Raw genomic sequence first — 20,369 nt, forward strand, 5'->3', positions numbered from 1 at the left:
CAGCTCTTTCCCGGCTCCCCCCCCCCCCCCCCCCGGCCCGATGCATTGTTGTGGGTTTGGCCTGTTTGCTGGTAATTTCTCCTAAGCTGGAGGAAAGTACCGAGGGAGTATTGTGCACGTGCAGTAAACCGTAGAAGGGGCATCACTGCCGTTGTAGGCTGATAGTGTTGTTACAAGATGTGTGGTGACTTGGTTTCGAGTGCTGCCTCTGATTATTGGCGTCTTTGTGACTCTGGACCAATTTCAGGTCCCTTAGACTGCTCTCTTGGGTTATCTGGAAGGAATTGTTTTGAGTTGATGGAGTTTATTCAACCTCTGTCTTTGATAGAGGGTGTTTTCCATACCAAAGGAATCACTGGGTCAATCCACTAAGTACATTATTAAATGACTTAATAGATGTCTCGAACTGTCCCCTACATGGGAATAAGAAGGAAGATGGAAAACAGTCCCTGCCTTCGAAAAATCTTTCGGTCAAATGGGAAAGACATGGATCTATATAGTTCCATACAAATCGCTGACAGAGTATATCCGAGGTAACTTTGTAGCAACTGAGAACACAGAATGGCTTCTTATAGGAAGAAGGTATTGCTTGAGCTTAGTCTTGAGTTCACATCCCCAAGTCGGAGAGGAGGAGGTGAGAAGGGAGAGAACCTTCCAGTTATGGAAGATTTCTAGTGCAATTGCAGAGAAACTGGAGATGGAGCATCTAGTGTGAAGGACATAAGGAGATGCTATGGCTGGACTCTAGAGTCTATGCAGGAACATCCTATGTGAGAGACGGTAAGGAAGCCACTATGGTGGACTGGATGGCATACAGAGAAGTGAAATATTTAAGAATACTGGGAAGAGAAGTAGGGGTAGGTCGTGAAGAGCTTTAAATGAAAAATGGGAATTTATATTTGACCCCTAAAGGTAATAGTCACTGGGATTTATTGATCTGGTCAGACCTGTGCTTTTTAGGAAAATCATTTTGGCAGTTATGTGGACCATGGAGAGATACTTGAGATGTACCAATTAGATGGCCGGTGTACTCCAGCTGAGAGGGTGGTGGCTGTATGAGTTGAGAGATAGTTTTAGAAGAGGTATTATGGTCATAGAAACAACAAAATTTGAAAGGTTAATTGAATATGTGGGGTTGAGTGAATGAGAAGTGAACTGGGGGTTGGTGTGACAAGTGTCCTTCACAATAATAAGGAAGTTCAGAACTGCTGAGTTTGGGGGAGAAAAAATTCTACTTTGGACTTGAGTTTGGGCTATCAATGGGTCAGCCAATTTGAAATATCCAGTAAGCATTTTTCTTTTTTAGAATCCTTACTTCCTGAGGCAGAAGAGCAGTTAAGGGCTAGACCATGAGAGTTAAGTGACTTAGCCAGTGTCACACACTAGGAAGTATCTGAGGCCATATTTGAACCTAGTTCTCAGGGCTCTAGGCCTAGCTCTCTTTCCACAGAGCCCCGCTTTTCTTCCACTTCCTACCCCACTAAGCATTCTACAAGCAAGTGGAGCTCAAGAGAAAGACTGGAGTTGAGTATATATATCTTGGGAGTCTTTTTACTATAGAGATGATACTAGAATACATAGTTGCTGCATAGATACTAGAATACATAGTTTTCTCAGCAAGTGAGAAAACAGAGTAAATAGTCTTTTAACTTTTCTTCCCACCACCTAAAAAACTGGCCTACATCAGAGGATCATGAGGTTATCTCTTAAATTTATCTAGCCTCCAACTTGCATGTTTTTATTGGTGACATTCACCATATTCCCAGATACGCTAGCATAGAACCTCAGTCATCCTAGCTGCTAGACTATTCCTCACCTCACACATTCAGTAAAGTTGCCAAGTCATGTCAGTTTTTACCACCCCAATGTCTCTTCCCTCCTCATCAGTCATACTGCCAACATTGGGAGTAATTATACCAATATGGTATAAGCTGTAGTTAAGTGAATATAGTAAACCAAGAGATGATAACATCAGAGAAAAAGAAAATGTGTGTGTAGAATTCCTATATCAGTATTAAGTAAGCAGAAAAAGTTAAAGCAATAGTGAAATGGGTTTGTTGTTTTTTTTTTCACTTAAGTTTCTCAAGATATGTTGTAAGTAGCACAAAGTAATACTTTTTCTTAATCTTGGTAGAGTAACTTTTTAGAAACTTTAGATATAGTTTCAACATACAGCTTATAATAGGATAGTAGGTTTGGGAGCTAGAAAGGACCTGAGGAATCACCTATATTTTTCAGATGAAAGTACTAATTAATGCCTAGAAAGTGTGAGTAACTTGTGTGAGAGAGTAAGGAGCAGAGCCAGGATCCAAGATCAGGCCTACTATTAATTCAAATTGTACTCCATAACACCAAGAATTTGCAAATAGCATGCCTTTTAATTTGAACCAAAATTGTTTTCATTTTAAAGGTATCTCAGTTGGTCCAAGGACTGCTCCAAAAGTCAAATTATAAGGAATATTTTTAAAGTATAATTTTAACAGGAGATAATTAGGAATTTAAATGGTCCATAGTAACAGATTTAACATTTCTTTTGCCATGGTAAGGATATAGATAAAAGAGTTTACCGGCCATTACAGAAACAAAACGATTTTTATAACCTTCTTGGAATTATTTTCCTTCTTAGCCCAGTCCCCTCTATAGGCTAGAAATGACTATGCTAATCCCCCACTGCTTCTTTAAGGCATCTTTTCCCATCTCCACCAGATGTTCCAGTTACTTTATTTCCTAGCTTTCTCTATTATACCTCTTCTTTGGATATGCATATATTTATAGTACTCCCCTTCACAGTATATATACCAAAATCCTAAAACAGCTTGTTCTCCTGGTTCTGTTCACTTTACTCTGCGTGAGTTCATGTAAGTCTTTCCAGGTTTTTCTGAAATTATTGTTTGTCATTTCTTTCTAAAAAGGTTAAAAAGAAACCAAGAGCCAAAATGTGTCATTTTAAAATGTGTTTATGTATACATACTTGAGAAACAATAGAAGATTTGGATAAAGAAACAAACTTAGAGTCATGAAGTACTGAGTTCAAGTGTGCCAGATGGTCATGGGCAAAGCAACTTAACTTTTCAGGATCCCAAGCATCCAGTTGCTTATCTACTTGGTTGGAATAGGAAGTTCTCCACAACAATGAAATCATAGTTTGGGAACAAAAAATACATGTATGTATGTGGGCAACTAGGTGGCACAATGGATAGAGCACCAGAACTGGGTTCAAGTTTGGCCTCAAACACTTCCTAGTAGTGTGACCCTGGACAAGTTACTTAATTTCTGTTTGTCTTGAAGGTAGCTGGATGGCTTAGCAGATAGAATGAAAGACCTGAGTTCAAATCCAAATTCATACATTCACTAGCTATGTAACCCTAGGGAAATCATTTAGCCTCTAGTTGCCTTAATCCACTGAAGAAGGAAATGGCAAATCACTCCATTATCTTTCCCAAGGAAAACCTCAAAGGGAGTCATGAAGAGTCTTGAGATAGACCAATTAACAACAATGGGAACTATGTTTCTATTTCATCTATATTATATACCTCTGAATAACCTGGGTCTAAGAACTATTTTCTTTCCCCAGTAATATTTTATTTTATTCAAAATTACATGTAAGGACAATTTTAAACATTTGTTTTTTGACAGTTTCACTATCCAGATTCTCTCCCTCTCCCCAGTTAGCAAATAATCTAATGTAAGTTGTGCGTGTGCTATCATACAATACATATTTTCCTATTTGTCATGTTGTAAAAGAAGACATCTCACAAACAAGAAGAAGCTCAAGAAGAAAATAAAATTTAAAATGGTATGCTTCAATCTGCATTCAGACTCCATCAGTTTCTTCTAAGGCAGTGGATATCCTTTTTCATCATGAGTCCTTTGGAATTGTCCTGGATCCTTGCATTTCTACTAATTGTAGTTGTCATTCACAGTTGATTACGATACAATATTATTGTTACTATATACAGTGTTCTCCTGGTTCTGCTCCTTTTACTCTGCATCAGTTCATATAAGTCTTTCCAGGTTTTTCTGAAATTGTTGTTTGGCATTTCTTATGGCATAATTCTGTTACTATCATATACCACAGTTTGTTAAGCAGTTCCCTAATTGATAGACATCCTTTCAGTTTCCAGTTCTTTGCCAGCACAAAAAGAACTGCAATAAATATTTTTGTACAACTAGGTCATTTCCCCCCTTTCTTTGATCTCATTAGAGTAGTGAATACTCTTGTTAGTTCAAATGGTGTGCAGTTTTGTGGCCCTTTGGGTGTGGTTCCAAATTATTGTCCAGAATGGCTGTTTCACAATTCCACTTATCAGGGTATTAAGTGTCCCAATTTTCTTATATCCCCCTCCAACATTTATAACTTTCTTTATCTGAGAACTGCCTGTTCATATCCTTTGACCATTTTTCAATTGGAGAATGATTTATATTCTTATAAATTTGACTCCCTTTTCCATATATTTGAGAAATGAGGCCTTTTTTTAACCCTAATATCTTTTATATATATATCCTTCTATATTAGTTTTTTATTTGTTACAGGGCTAGGCAATGGGGGTTAAGTGACTTGCCCAGGGTCACACAGCTAGGAAGTGTCTGAGGCCAGATTTGAACCCAGGACCTCCTATCTCTAGGCCTGGCTCTCAATCTACTGAGCCATCCAGCTGCCCCCGAAATGAGGCCTTTGTCAAAGAAACCAACCATAAAAACTTCCCCAGTTTTGTTTCACTTCTAATATTAGTTTTGCTACAAAACCTATTTAATTTAATGTAATCAAAATTAACCATCTTACATTTCATAATGTTTTCTACGTCTTATTTGGGCATAAATTCTTTCATTATCCATAGGTCTGGCAGATCTGTTGTTCCTTGCTCCCCTAATTTGTTTATGGTATCACCTTTTATTTCTATATCATGTATCCATTTTGACTTTATCTTGATAGTGTGAAATGTTGATTTATGCCTAGTTTCATCCATATTGTTATTCATTTTTCCCAGCAGTTTTTGTCAAATTGTGAGTTATCAAAAGCATGACTCTTTGGGTTTATCAAACACTACATTACTATGGTCATTTGCTACTGCAAGTTGAGTACCTAATCTGTTTCATTGATTCACTGCTGTATTTCTTAGCCAAGTACCAGGTTGTTTTGATGGTTACCACTTTATAGTACAGTTTGAGATCTAGCATGACTCCAAGAACTTTTTTTCAAAATCTTGTTAATTATTTCACATAATTTATTTCCTTGTAATCCTATGTATTTTATTTTGTAAGTTGAAAACCATCATTCTGCAAAAGGCTTCATAAATGTCACAGGCTGCCATAGTGGTCCAGAAAATGCTAAGAACCCATTGCTTTAAATTATAAATTAACTGTACAGGCTTTCCTTTGTTAGTGGTATCTAATAGAGTGACTAGTTCACAATAGGTGCTCAGTATTTTGGGATCTATTATAGAAATTGCCTGTAACATGTCTTAGAATACATGTCCTTTGTGTGGCATATTTGGCATGCTTAGATAACATGAATTAACTGTCATAGATAATTTAATTTGGTCATATGAAGTACTTTCACATCTTCAATTCAAAGAAGGATTTAACTATGTGATATTAACATTTTTGTAAGGGGCAGCTGGATAGCTCAGTGGATTGAGGGTCAGGCCTAGACATGGAAGGTCCTACGTTCAAATTTTGGCTTCAAACACTTCTTAGCTATGTGGCCCTGGACAAGTCACTTAGCCCCCTATTGCCTAGCCCTTACCACTCTTCTGCCTTGAAACCAATCCACAGTATTGATTCTAAGATGGAAAGGGGTGGGGGAGCTATTTTGTAGAAAAGGTAAGTTTGAAGATGTGGGAAGAGTGTGAGGTACAGAGGAATATATGCCATTAATTATTTGTATTTTTTGAGACCTGGTTTTAAGATACAATTTACTTTACATTGTTCCTTCATTTAAGCTCCAGGTTTTGTTTTTTTTCCCCAAGAGACATCACATTTCCTCGAAGTGGATATAACCTAAAGAATTTTGAAACGGAGATAAGACGTAAATACTTGTGATGCTTTGAAGGACAAACTGAAGCAAAGGGATCGGAACTCTTTGGTTTGTCTAAGAAGGAAGTGAACATCATGGATCAAAACAACAGCTTGCCGCCTTATGCCCAGGGCTTGGCCTCTCCTCAGGTAATACAGCTGGACCATGGGTAGAAAGCTGCATTGTAAGGGACAGGTAAGAGGGAGGGAAGGGAGGTGAATTGTTGAAATATTGGCATGGATTTGCATTTATTGTTAGAGCCTTGTGTTTTTACTGTTTGTTCAGATAACTTTACCAGGTTTTGAGTAGAAATTATGGAACCTTTTGTCATAGTCAGACCTTTATTTTAAAATAGTAAAAGTATATTTATTTGCCAAGGAATAATTTCTAATTTCTGGATAAATCCTGGAGATATACCAAATGATCATAGAGTCATATTTCTAAAAGCTTGTGATAAATTTTAGTTCTCTGGTTTTATCCTTATCACAGGTCTATTTTTTAAAATTTACTAGTAAAAATTACTCTGCATCAGCTCTAGATGGTGCGTGAATCAGATTGTTCTGCATGCCCTATTTGTATGAACCCTTAAGCAGAAAGTTAATAAATTTGGAGAATGCACATATTGTTAGAGCTTTAGTATGTGACCTTTTTTTTTCCTCTTTCTAGTCGGTCTTGTTTCTACCAGTATTTTGGGTGGTAGAATCTAGTTATCATATTCTATTCCTGTGGAAAAATAGAAATAGTTCATACTTCCTGGCTTGTGTTGAGGGTAGGGAAAAGTTGCGGTGCTCCAGTACCTGTCTATTAGTACTTGCAGTCTGAGAGCACCGAGATAAAATTGAGAAGATATGTTCTAAACTTTCTTGCACAGCCACTAGCTAGTGCAATAATCTTTAGGAAACTGAGATTCATTTATTTGTAAAATTGGAGACAATAATGCTGTTCTTACCTAGCTTTGTATTTGTGAGGATGGGATAATCTATATGAATATGATTTGAAAAGTTAGGACGTATTTTAGAATTACAAAGTATTCGGGTAGATGAGAAAAATTTGTTGATTCATCTTTTTTTTGTGAGTTGATAAATTCAATTCTTTTAGGCACCTTTGAATAGAAAATATTGATTGCTATAATCATTGAGATGGTCTCTTTTTTGTTCACGGCAACTCGGAAATAGAAGGGACCCTAGAGTAGAAATTCTTTATAACTACAACTGGAAATGCTGAAAACTAAAATGAGGTCATCCTCTTCCCTACATTCCTTACATTCTACTAATACCTTATGCCAGTCAAACTATATACACTCGGCCAAATACCTTCATAACTTCTTTTTACTCTTGTTCTCTACAGGGTGCCATGACTCCTGGAATTCCTCTCTTTAGCCCAATGATGCCCTATGGTACTGGACTGACGCCCCAACCTGTCCAAAGCACAAGCAGTCTTTCTATTCTGGAAGAGCAGCAGAGGCAGCAGCAGCAGCAACAGCAGCAGCAACAAGCTGCCCAACAAGCTGCAACTCAACAAGCAACACAGGGAACTTCTGGCCAAACTCCACAGCTCTTCCATTCACAGACTCTTACCACAGCACCTCTGCCGGGCACTACACCCTTATATCCTTCCCCAATGACCCCTATGACCCCCATTACACCAGCTACACCTGCATCTGAAAGCTCTGGGATTGTACCACAGCTACAGTAAGTGTGTCTTTATCTATCGCATCTGTCTACTTCCTGCCCCTGAATTGATAAAGTATTTCCTTTAAAGTTTTATATATTCATTTTAGAGGTGTTAGTAGTAGTATTTTGGTTATATTAGGCTTGTTTTTAAAAATCATAAAGAAGCCTCTGTAAATGAGCTTCAATACACAGATTATTATTTTTCATATTGTTATGAGGAGGAATATAGATGACAGATTTCTTCAAGCTCCCTTCCCTCCTCTCTTCAGCTTGGTCAAACCACACTCTTCCTTTCAAACCATGGCTTCATTCCATTATGGAATGGCCATGAAGTCCAAGATTTCTTCAAGCTGTCATCTATACTCCTCCTCATAACAATATTTTATAAACTACCTCTGTGAGGCATTCTTTTCTTTAAAACTTTTCCTCTAATTCACTTTAATTTTCTAGTGCAAAGGAGGCACTAAATAGATATTTGTTGTATTGTGAACTTGAGATATTGAAAATCAGGAGAGGTCCTTTGTTTATTCCCTTGGGCAGTCAATAATTAAATTTAACCTACTGATCAGAGACTGCTTTAAATATCCTTTCCCCTCCAAACCTCCTTTCACCTCAAATTTTTTTTCTCTTTGGTAAGTGGGAACCAGCTCAGATCAAGGAAAGGAGGAGCCAGAATCTTTTGTCCTAAGAAGATAGTGATCTAGAACCTGGAATCTCCTTCTGCCAAGAGATGTTTACTTTAAGTTTAGTCTATCTTAGTTACTTGCATTTCTCCAATTTATGAATAGACTATTTTTTTCTTTTTGTCTTTTATACATTGATGATTTTTTTAGGCTAGACTCAAGAGTTCTATATTCTTTTGCAGCTGTTGATCCTACTCTATTATAATATTAACACATGCTAGATGATTAAATAATTATGTAAATTATTCATGTTTTCTCTTTGATATTGCTCATAGGAACATTGTATCCACCGTGAACCTTGGTTGTAAACTTGACTTAAAAACTATTGCACTTCGTGCCCGAAATGCTGAATACAATCCCAAGGTAAAAGCTGTTTTATTATACCCAAAATTTCAAACTGTATCAGAACACATCCTGCTTAGAAGTAAAAGATTTAAAATACAATACAGCCAGAATTAAGGAATTTCTTTCATTTTTTTTTTCAGGTTTCTTTTGATCTCTGAAATAAGGCTATAAGGCCCAAAATGCTTCTTTTATATATACAGTGATAGAGGTTTTAAACAGAAATATTTTTCAGTGACTAGTAGAAAAAGTTTACAAGTGCTCTGAATTTTGTTAGCTTTTTTTGTTATTTTAAGCGATCTAATCTGCCTTTGCTTAAAACGAGTAAGAGACTTGTCACCTATTTACTAGTAGATATTGTGAAATTTAACTAACAGATAAAAATCTCTTTATAGATCATGAGTAACTAACATTCTGAAAATTCAGATTTTCTTCTTCCTAACTCACTTGCCTATCCAGAGAAACTCTCTTAGAGGCATATGTTAGACTTCATTTGTCATTGGTAAGGTAAATCTGACGCTCTTAAGTTAGTGCTAAACTTGGAACTTTTATTATCTTTGTGTACATGTGTGGAGTATCAGTGTTGAGACTAGAGAGAGACACTCTTTCCATAGACTTCTAAGGTCTCTGGGGACCTTAAAAAAATTAAGTCTATAATTTTACAAGGTAAAAAGAAAGGCCTTAAAAATATATGCCAAAATATCTATAGTAGAACTTTTTCTTGTAACAAAGATCTGGAAACAGAGTAGGTGCCTAGCTCTTGAAGAATGCCTAAACAAATTGTGGCACATGAATATTACTGTACTATAGAAAAGATGAATATGATGAACACAGAAATATGAAAACTCAGAAAGTAATACAGGATGAAGGAGGAAGAGCCAAGAAAACTATAGACAGTGATTACAACATTGTAAATGGTGAAGAAAGTACAAAGCAATAAAAAATAACTGTTGCAAAATTGAGGAGAACAAACTTGGTCCCAAATTAGAGACATGAGAAGAGACTCCCCACACACACACTGTTTTGTAGAGGGCTTGAGGGGCCACCATGGATGTGAAACATTGTTTATGCTGCCAAATATTTTTCAGTGTATTAATCATTTTAGCCAAATTTTTTTTTTCTCTTGCTCTTTTTTCTTTTTAAACCCTTACCTTCTGTCTTGGAGTCAATACTGTGTATTGGCTCCAAGGCAGAAGAGTGGTAAAGGTAGGCAATGGGGGTCAAGTGACTTGCCCAGGGCTTTCTTTTTTCTTTTAAAAAATTCCTTGTAAGAGATGGCTCTCTAGGATAGTCAGGGATAAAGGAGGAAATTTAGTTAATGTTAAAATGTTAATTTTATGTAATGTTAAGACAAAAGATATCAATGACTTTTTTTTAAACCCTTAACTTCTGTGTATTGGCTCTTAGGTGGAAGAGTGGTAAGGGTGGGCAATGGGGGTCAAGTGACTTGCCCAGGGTCACACAGCTGGGAAGTGTCTGAGGCCAGATTTGAACCTAGGACCTCCCGTCTCTAGGCCTGACTCTCAAGCCACTGAGCTACCCAGCTACCCCCTTCAATGACATTTTTTTGATGAAATGATACTTAAACAAAATGTACACTGGACAAATGGGAATTTCTTAAAATAATAATATTCATAACACAAATACCTCCAAGCCAATTGTTCTTTAGCTTCAGAAAGGTCTTTTAGAGTAGATCCTTAGAAAGAGGCATTGGGAAGTAGCTAGGTGGTTCAGTAGATAGCCAGGCCCAGAGATGGGAAGTCCTGGGTTCAAATGTGGCTTCAGACACTTCCTAAATGTTGGACTTTGGGCAAGTCACTTGATCCCCCCTTGCCTAGCCCTTATTACTCTTCTGTCTTGGAACCAATACATAGTATTGATTCTAAGAAAGAAGGTAAGAGTTTAAAAAAAAAAAAAAAAAAAAAGGAAAAAGACACGAATGAGGTGCTTTATGAGGCAGACCCCTACGTTGTTTAGTAGAATCACTGTTCAGTAATATCACTAAGGATTTTCTGTGGTAACATTTTAGCGTTTTGCTGCAGTCATCATGAGAATAAGAGAGCCAAGAACTACTGCACTTATTTTCAGTTCTGGGAAGATGGTGTGCACAGGAGCTAAAAGGTAGGAGTGGGCACTATTTTCTTCTTGGTGAACATTGAAGAAAAAGACATTGATCCCTGGGTTCAGGAGCTATTAAGATGGATTAAAAGTTTGCTTTGATGTTTTAAATATTGTTTCATTAGTAAAGTTAGTTTCCAAGCTCTAGGCCGGTGGTTCTCAACATATTTTTTTGGTCTCAGAACTCTTAAATTCTTAAAAATTATTGGGGACCACAAAGAGTTTTTATTTATGTGAGATACCTATCAATATTTACTACATTTAAAATTAAAGCTGATAAATGTTTTAAAATATTTGTTCATTGTAATAAATCCATTACATGTTAACATAAATAACATCTTTATAGAAAAGGACTATTTTCCAAAAGATTTTTTGGTATGAAGAATAACATTTTAATGTCTGGTTTAATAGAAGACAACTGAAATTTTCTAGATTCAGTCTGTTACTGTTTTATTTGGGTTGAAGAATATGTAGAAAATCTGGCTTCACAAAAATCTGTAATTAGAAAAAGGAAGACAATTTTGTAGGCAACCTTTCGACTTTATTATGAAAATAGTTTGGACCTTGCAGACCACACTTTCAGAACCCCTGCTCTAGGCAGTAGCAACTTTTTTCTGTTTGTCATTAACATAAGTCCATCATCAAGAGTAGATAAGCACTTGTAAAGACTTTTTTTCCATCTGTTTTTGGTAATGGTTATAATATGAATATTTGTATTGACCTTTCTTTTCGTAACAAAAAACTAGGAAAACATTACCGTGAGCATTTTGCTTTTTGCTTTTTTTTTTTCCCCTTTCAGAAAGTAGAAAAATAGAATAGTTTGGTACTAGACCTTGGCTCCATCATAAGTAACTATCACTTTTAGAGTCTTTGTCTCCACAGGATATAGCAGAAGTGTGAAATTTGCACTTGAACCAGATTAAAATGTAATTGGGAAAAGCTGAACAAAATAAATAAAAATACAACACAGAGAATGTTAATTTGTAGTTTTCTAAGTCAATATTTCTATTTTGTGTTTGACACTGGGATAGAGAAACAGGCAGAGCTGACTTTTAAATAAGATATTCCTTTCCTTCATCTTGCTCTATTTTAGATATGTTGCTTGTAAAATATCCCAGCACTACTTGGCTCAAAGCAAGCAAATAATAATGTAAATGATGTAATGCTTTAAGGTTTGCTAAATAAATGACCCTCCAAGGCATGGTAACAATCTAAATAGCATGACTTTTTAAAATTAATTTTTTTATGCTAACCAATGCCACTGTAACTTCCCACTGATTGCCTCTCTTAAAACAAATAGTCAAAATAGTCAAGGAAAACTGAATCATGTTTGAAAATGGTAGGGCCCCTTGTTAATAATGGCTTCTCTCCTGCCTTTGTGCTGAGGGAGAAAAACCTTCTTTTACCATTTGTCTTCTGAAATCATGGTTTGATCAGAGTACTTTTCTGAGAGAAAAGTGACATCTTTCAATTCAAAGGCCTTGAGGATGGGAGGTTGAGTGCCATTTGTGAGGAACAGAGAGATGCCCATTTTGGCCAGATTTTAGAGTTCATGAAAGTGATGTACAGTGAGGCTAGGAAGGTATGAATTAGGGCTGGCTTGTGAAGGAATTTAAAAGTTAAATAACTAAATTTATATTTGATCCTAGAGGCAATAGGGAGCCCTTAGAGTTTCCTGAATAGTGGGGGGTGACATATCAGATGTATATTTAAGTAATCACTTTAGCACCTTTGTTGGACTTAAAGCAGGAAGATCAGTAGAATCCTATTGCAGTGAGAGGCAATGAGAACCTGAAAACTAGGGATGCCTTAGAAAAGGGGAGATTTGGAAGAGGGATGGGTTTGGTGATAAAGATAACAAGTTCAGTTTTGGTCGATTTGACTTTGAGATGTTTATGGGCATCCACTTGGAAATATCCTCTATTCATTTGGTGATGTGAGCCTGCAGCTCTAGGAGACTAGGGTCGAATATATAAATACGTGAATAGAGACTGTTAGGAGAGAGCCAGGCCTGGAGACAGGAAGTTCTGGGTTCAAATTTGACCTCAGATACTTCCCAGCTGTGTGATCTTGGGCAGGTAGCTTAACCCCCATTGCCTAGCCCTTAACCATTCTTCTGCCTTTGACTTGATATTATTGAATAAATGAATAGAAGTATTGCTTCTAAGAAGAAGGTAAGGGGTTTTTATTTGTTTTTAATAAATAAATTTCTGAGTAAGTTATATGCTGACTTGATAATTAAATCTATGAAAACTGATATAGTCATTTGAAAGAGAACATAGAGGAGAGAAGAGGACACAAGATAGCCTTGGGATATACTGGCAGTTAGCTCATCATTCATTGAATTAAAAAGGGAACTTAGAAAGAAGGACAGGACAAGTAGGAGAACTAGACTGTCCCAAAAAACACAGAGAGGAAAGAAAATCCAGGAGAATGGAGATGGGAGTGCTTATTCAGAAGATAGATCCAGAAGGATAAGACCTGGGGACAGACCATACTGGTAACACTGGAGAGGGCAGTTTCTGTTGAATGATTAAGTCAGAAACCTGCAAAGATTTAAGAGTGAAAGGATTAGAAGTGGAAGCTATGAGTATATACAGCTTTTTCTAGAAGTGTGACTAAGAAAAAGAGGTATGGTCAAGTAAAGGTTTTGTTGATGAGGCAAGGAGGATGATAAAGGGAGAATATGCTGGAGAAGAGAAAAAGGTCAAAGGCAAACTGGTGGGGTTGGTCTGAGAAAGAGGAGAGGTAAGGAAAAGAACAGAGTAGAGCCTGATATAGCAAGTGGTTTTGAGATGAAGAGGGAGCTCCCAGCAAATAGCCTCAAGTTTTTTCTTTAAAGTAAGAGTGAGGTCCTCAAGTGGGAGAGAAATAGAGGGAAGTATGGGAAACTTGCAGACAAAAGAGTCAACTAGGTATAGTTTCTGTGGGGAGTGAGAAGAGAATCAAATGGGAAAAGATAAAAGGATTTTGCCTTATGGTAGTTATTCATATTTTAGTTAGTTTTGACTCTTGCTGCCTCTTGACTGTTGCAGTGGTCTTCTAACTTGCTCCCCTGCTCCATCATTCTCCACTTTAGTTTAACCTCCACAAAAGTTATTTCTGTTTCTTTTTTCTAAAACCCTTACTTTCCATCTTAGAATCAATTCTCTGTATTGGTTGTAAGGCAGAAGAGAGGTAAGGGGTAGGCAGTGGGGGTCAAGCGACTTGTTTAGGATCACATAGTTGGGAAGTGTCTGAGGCCTAGGCCTGGTTCTCAATCCACTAAGCCACCCAGGACCCCCTCCCCACTCCCCAAGTTACTTTCTTTTAAGCATAGATCTCATTCTATTAGTAAACAACGGTGGTTTTGCACTTTATTGCCAGTGAGATCAAATATAAACTCCTTTATTTAGTTCTTAAAGTGTTTCATAAGCTGGCTCACTTATCTTTCCAGCCTCACTGTATGTGATTTATTTTCTCTGCTCAAATTCCACATTCCAACCAAACTGGCCTTTTCTCTATTTCTCGCATACAACCCTGAATTTCCCATTTTTGTGCCTTTGCACTGGCCATTCCCCCATGCCCAGAAGGCCCTCTCTCCTTACCTTTGATTTATAGAATCCTTATATTCCTTCAAGACAAAAATAATTTCTTTTTTCCTCTCAGTGAAGAACAGTCCAGATTAGCAGCCAGGAAATATGCCAGAGTTGTACAGAAATTGGGCTTTCCAGCCAAGTTCTTGGATTTTAAGATTCAAAATATGGTGGGGAGCTGTGATGTGAAGTTTCCCATAAGATTAGAAGGGCTGGTACTGACGCATCAACAATTTAGCAGGTAAGGAGAAAAATATAAGGGCTTTGTGTTGGAGATTATGCTTCCACTTATAATTGTATTCAAAAATTTAAGTTTCTTATTAGCTGCCTTAGCTTTTATAAATCTTCTATCTTTACTACCTAATTTTCCAGTTTTTAGTCCATTTTATCAAATCAGAATTCCCTTTCATTAGAATTAATTTCATTCTCATAGTTTTACCACATTATTTTCTATTATGAAAATATTCATAGAATAGGAATGAAAAATGGCCGAGTCTGGATAATAGTTGTCACTTCCCTGTAGCAGAAAGTTTTTAGAAAACTTGTAACTAACTGATCAGAATGTCAGAGAAGTAGAGGTTAGACAGTGCAATAATATTGGCATGTGAGGTAGGAAACCTTCCTGGTTATTAAGAGCAGGTTTGCATAAAGCAACATGGCATTACCGTTGACTCTCATTGCCAGACAGGCCACTAAAGTCAATTTCCTCACCTTTGATTATATACCATGTATGAATGAAAGCAATCTGAGAGATTTGAATAGAAAAGTTAATCAAGTTAAAAACTGCAAAACTAGGATTAAAGTTCTTAGAAACTATGTACAGAAACAACTTATTAATTATATATCATATATATAATTCTCTATGACATAGTTTATCTTGCCATTTTCTTATGTCCTCCAAAAACATACAAAAGCTATTTAATATATTTATATAATATATTATTTATCATATAAACATATAACCTGCTTCTGTAAGCAGGATATACAAAGACTGGCCCTGTCCTTACAGCATTTACAGTGTAACAGAGGTGTAAGACCTCAACATAGATAACTGATACAGTTAACACATGGAAAGTGCAGTAGAGAGGGTGCAAACCAAATTGGATTTTGTAGACTGCAGGGGGAAGGTTGTTTCTGGAAGGGGTGATCAGATGAATCTTTAAATAGGAGGCAGCATTTTAATTGGGCTTTAAAGAATAGGTAGGAACATTCCAGACATTAGAGCATGTTTGAGAGAGAAATAACTCATATTCCTTTATGCAAAATACTTTCCTTACAACAACCTTTAACATATTAATACCGACCACCCCTTGTATCCTTGAACTTTCCAGCCAGCATCTTTCACTCCTCTTCATCAAAGGCTACTCTTTCTGCTCTCTCTGCCTCAGAGGCCAGAAGGCATAGGTTATTCCTTGCACAGAGGTTTCTAGATCATTTTTGTACCATTCTGTCCCTCACTGGCCTCATCTTTGGCCATCTATTGATGCATTCTGGCTCTACTCCCCTTCCCTGTTGTTGCAGCCCGCTGTTGACCTTGTTTACTTCCCATTTTCTCTATGGCCCTGACATCCATTTCACAATCTACTTTACCCAGCAGCCTTCTGCTGTCCTGACCAGGAGCTTCATTCATGTTGATGGCCCCTCAAAAACCAATTGTTCATTTCTTCATCAACTCCAAATTCTTTATTTTGTTGAATTAATTTTTTGCTTTTTTTTTTAACATTACCAAAATTTCTCTCATTATCCCTCTGAGAGAGCCATCCCATATATAACAAAAAGTTTTCAGAAAAAAAGGAGAAAAAAAATCAGTGAAACCTATTGTTGTGTTTAAAAAATTTGAATATTTTACATTCTGGGTCTCCTCCCTCTGCAGAGGAACAGGGTAGCTTCTCATGTCTCTTCTTTGGAGCCATCCTTGTTCTTTATTGTATTACAACATTCACTTTTGATTATTTTATGGTCGTTCTTTCCATTTACATTGTTGTAGTTATATACATAGTTTTCTTGCTTCTGTTTATTTCACTCTGCGTCCAGTTGTATAAATCTTCCATGCTTATCTGTATTCATCACAGGCATCATGTCTTACAGCAGAGTAATATTCCATTACATTCATGTACCATGTGCATACACCACAGTTGCTGCCTAGCCCTTACCTCTCTTCTGCCTTGGAACCAATACTTAGTATTGATTCTAAGACAGAAGGCAAGGGTTTTTAAAAAATTTTCTCTTAAATAAAAGCATCTCTTCCTCCCTTATACTCCTGCCTCCTTCTCATCTTTGTTCCCACAGGCTCTCAAACAATCCATTCTCTTCACCAGTCATGTCTCCAGTCTGTTGTCACCTTTACAACATCTCACATGCATTCTCACAGCCACCTCTCTCATAGACATCCTCATCACCTCCTGCCTAGAACAATACACCAGCCTTGTAACTGGTCCCCCTCCTATTTAATACTTTTTCCTTGATTTATTTCACCTTATTTTGCATTCATACAACTTGTGTTTCAGTCAAACTAGAGTGTGCCCTAAACTCAACAGTCTTATGTCCAACTTCTCTATTCACTTAAATTATCCTTCTACCTAGAAATTATTTCCTCCTCAATTCTGTTTCATCACATCTTATCTTTCCCTTGAAAGACTCAGCTTAGGTGCCTTTTCCTCTGCAAGCCCTACTTGATCTCCAGATTATTACTGTTTCTCTTTCAAATTGGTTTATATTTTTGTATCTTTGTATTCATGTATCCCTCCCAATAGAATGTAAACTTTTCGAGGGAAGGAAAGGCTTGACTTTGTCTTTGAATCTTGAACACCAAGCAGAATTTCTTGTATCTAGTGGTGCTTGACAAATATTTGGTGAATTAATAGGATTTACCTATATTTACCTCTGTAACCACTTGTCTGTCTCCTTTGCTGACTCTTCCTCCTCTTTCTTACTCTTTAATATAGATGTTTTCTAAAGACATAAGTATATCATCCCCTTCTTTCTCTCCCTCTCCCCCCCAACAGACCCACATCTCCACCTGACTTCAGTATATCTCCTGAGATATCACCAATCCCCTAATTTGATATATCCAAAATTCAACTCAATGCCCTTTTTTTCTTTATTCTTTTCCTATTAACTTTACTGTTGAGGTCTGACACAGCACCATTCACTGAGTCTTCCATGTTGAAAACCTTAGTTTTTATCATTTATTCATTCTTCTCCCTTAGCTGTCAGCCCAATTATGAGCCTTATTCATTCCTTCTCTGTGACATCTCTCATATCCATCCTCTTCTCTCTGTTTTCACAACTTGACAATACATGTCGTCCTAAAAATACTTCATATATAACTCTGGTTATTTGACTCCATTGCTCAAAATTTTTCTCTGATTCTCTCCTTAACCTGGTACTTGATCCTTCATCATCTGATACAGCCTTGCCTTTCATATTTCTCCCCTTTGTGTGTTCTGTGCTCCATTTAAACTGAATTACCTTTGAATTAAACACATGCTGTGTGTTGCCTCTGTCCTCACAAATTTTTAAAAATAATTCTACAGGTCTAAGGAAATTACAATGGCAATTCACAAACAAATTAATTTAACAATAAAACTCAAATTTTTTAAGCACAAATGTAATGAACCAGGCTTACAAAATGCTGGCTAAAGGGAGAACTACATGTAATTTTACTAAACTTCTTTTTCATTTTCCTTCAGTTATGAGCCAGAGTTGTTTCCTGGATTAATCTACAGAATGATCAAGCCCAGAATTGTTCTGCTTATTTTTGTTTCTGGAAAAGTTGTATTAACTGGTAAGAAAGTGTTTGACATCCTAGAGTTTTAATGGTTGTTCATATTGCTCATTTATTAATATTGAAAATAGTTACTGATGTTTTAAGTACACTTGAGTAGAGAGAAGTTTAAATACTTGATTTGGGCAGTATGTTATTTTGAAGTTTTGATGCCCTTGGTTTTTAAAATCATTAGTCGTTTACTGCTATACCTCTTGGTGCCCCCTCCCCCCCCAAAAAAAAAACAAAAAACACCTCCAGACTTTCACTTGTAACAAAGGGGATAAAAACTTTAAGGAAAACCATCGGCTACATTGATCTTGTCTGACAGCATGTGACACCCCCCATTCTACAGCCATAGTCTTTCACTCATATAAAAAATGAAAAAGGTACATTTCCTTATGTCTTCTCAAAGGCCCAGATTATTGAAAGTATTTTAAAAGTCACTGTCCCATAAGCAAAACTTCCTAAAGGAGAGCCCTGCTTTCTAGCCTTAGCTCATACTATTCTGCTGCTGCTTCCTCTAGGAAGCCTTCCTTGGGGTTCCCTCCTCTTCATGATGATTTATTTGTTCCTCTCTATTGCGTTTGTCATGGATTGTGGATCAGTAAACAGTCATTATGTGCCTGCTATGTGACAACCACTGTACTAAGTTCTGGAGATGGATACAAATGTGACAGAAATTAATCCCCTCACCCAAGGAGCTTACAGTCTGATAGAGGGATATCGTATACCAAAGGAGGCTAAAAAATAAGGGGAAAGGTACCCAGTGGAATGCAAAGAAGCCCAAAATGAGTGTAGGATTTGTGAGAAGTTCTTGCAGTTATCTACAGGTTCATTTAGATTGCTCAGTTGATAGAGTCAGCCTATAGGTGGGAGGTCCTGGGTTCAAATCTAGCCTCAGACACTTTCTAGCTGTGTGACCCTGAACAAATCACTTAACCTCGGTTGCCTAGCCCTTACTGCTCTTCTACCTTAGAGCCTATACTGAGTATCCTTTCTAAGAGGGAAGGGAAGGGTGTGTAATTAGCTGCAGGTTTTTACCCCCCATATTAGACTGGGTTCTGTGAGGGCAGGACTGCCTCCCCCTTTATCACATCTCACAGTGCCCTGCTCACAGCTACCACTCAGTAAGTGTTTGGTGCATTTAAGTAAATTGAGTGATTTTTACAAAATGTGCTTTAAACCACTTTCTCTTCTGTCGCAACCTTTAGGTGCTAAGGTCAGAGCAGAGATCTACGAAGCATTCGAAAACATTTACCCTATTCTAAAAGGATTCAGGAAAACAACGTAACTGTTTTCTCTTATTTGTTTTTTTTTTTTTTTTTTACAAGTTGTCTTGGTACATTACATGGTGTTATTGTGTACGGCACATCAGTGAGATGGACTTTCAGTTGCAAACTGCAACACTAAGATACTTTTCTAGTGCCTATTTCCTGGCACTGCTGAAAAAACTGTATTAATTTCTTACAAGAACATCTAGGAGGATTTACTGTGAGTTGCTTTTATGGAACTCTTGGAGCAGCACTGTCCATTTATTTATGTTTAGATTTTAAACACTTTTATCCTCAATTGTAATTCACAAGTTGGTTTAAAAGACAAAAACTACGTTACTAAGTGTTAAAAACTACTTCCACTGTTAGGGGGTTTTGTTTTAAATTGAAACCATAATTTTTATATTTCTACCGTAAAACGAAACCTTTTTAAAAGTGTTTATTTCTGACTTATAACTTAAAAGGGTTTTGTTTTTGTTTTGTGCCACACATTCCCTCTTTCCAGTGTTGCAGGATAAAATAGATGTATTAATAGATAAAAGCTTGGCTGTACATATTCTTCTTTTGAGACCAGAACTGTCATATTTCCTCAGAGCACTCTGTACAATAAATGCTGTTTATATACGTGTGAGAAATTACTTTAATGGTATCTCGGAAGGTTTATGTGTTTATATTACACATACACATCTGGTGTCACCTCTTCGTGTTGGATACAGTCCAAGCAAGGAATCCTCCCTAAGTCTGACTGTGCTTAAGCCAACTATTTCTTTTACCTAACAAATGGTCAGCCAGCTCCGACAGCTTCACTACCCATGTTAGGAAAAGTTTTGGGTGCTTCCCCACAACCCTGTTCAAACAGCTACAGCAAGTACCCCCAAAAGAATAATTTGTGAGCCTTTTTTCATTGAATCATTGTCTATCT

General features: G+C 37.0%; 1 protein-coding gene across 2 annotated transcripts in view; it reads left to right on the forward strand.

Moving 5' to 3' along the window:
- LOC123243831 (TATA-box binding protein) overlaps positions 1 to 20,071 on the forward strand; it is a 25,213-nt gene extending 5,142 nt beyond the window's left edge. Inside the window, exons 2-8 of one of the 2 annotated variants that reach the window (XM_044671949.1) lie at positions 5,970 to 6,165; positions 7,364 to 7,707; positions 8,648 to 8,735; positions 10,744 to 10,835; positions 14,481 to 14,648; positions 18,100 to 18,194; positions 19,388 to 20,071. In XM_044671949.1, the coding sequence (XP_044527884.1) occupies positions 6,112 to 6,165; positions 7,364 to 7,707; positions 8,648 to 8,735; positions 10,744 to 10,835; positions 14,481 to 14,648; positions 18,100 to 18,194; positions 19,388 to 19,467 (921 nt within the window). In that variant the 5' untranslated portion in view covers positions 5,970 to 6,111 and the 3' untranslated portion in view covers positions 19,468 to 20,071. Of the gene's footprint in view, positions 1 to 5,969; positions 6,212 to 7,363; positions 7,708 to 8,647; positions 8,736 to 10,743; positions 10,836 to 14,480; positions 14,649 to 18,099; positions 18,195 to 19,387 lie in introns of those variants that run through there. The other variant, XM_044671950.1, reaches the window with a different exon arrangement.
- Positions 20,072 to 20,369: the final 298 nt, after the last annotated feature.

This window comes from Gracilinanus agilis, chromosome 4, assembly GCF_016433145.1.
Source record: "Gracilinanus agilis isolate LMUSP501 chromosome 4, AgileGrace, whole genome shotgun sequence".
Lineage (NCBI taxonomy): Eukaryota > Metazoa > Chordata > Mammalia > Didelphimorphia > Didelphidae > Gracilinanus > Gracilinanus agilis.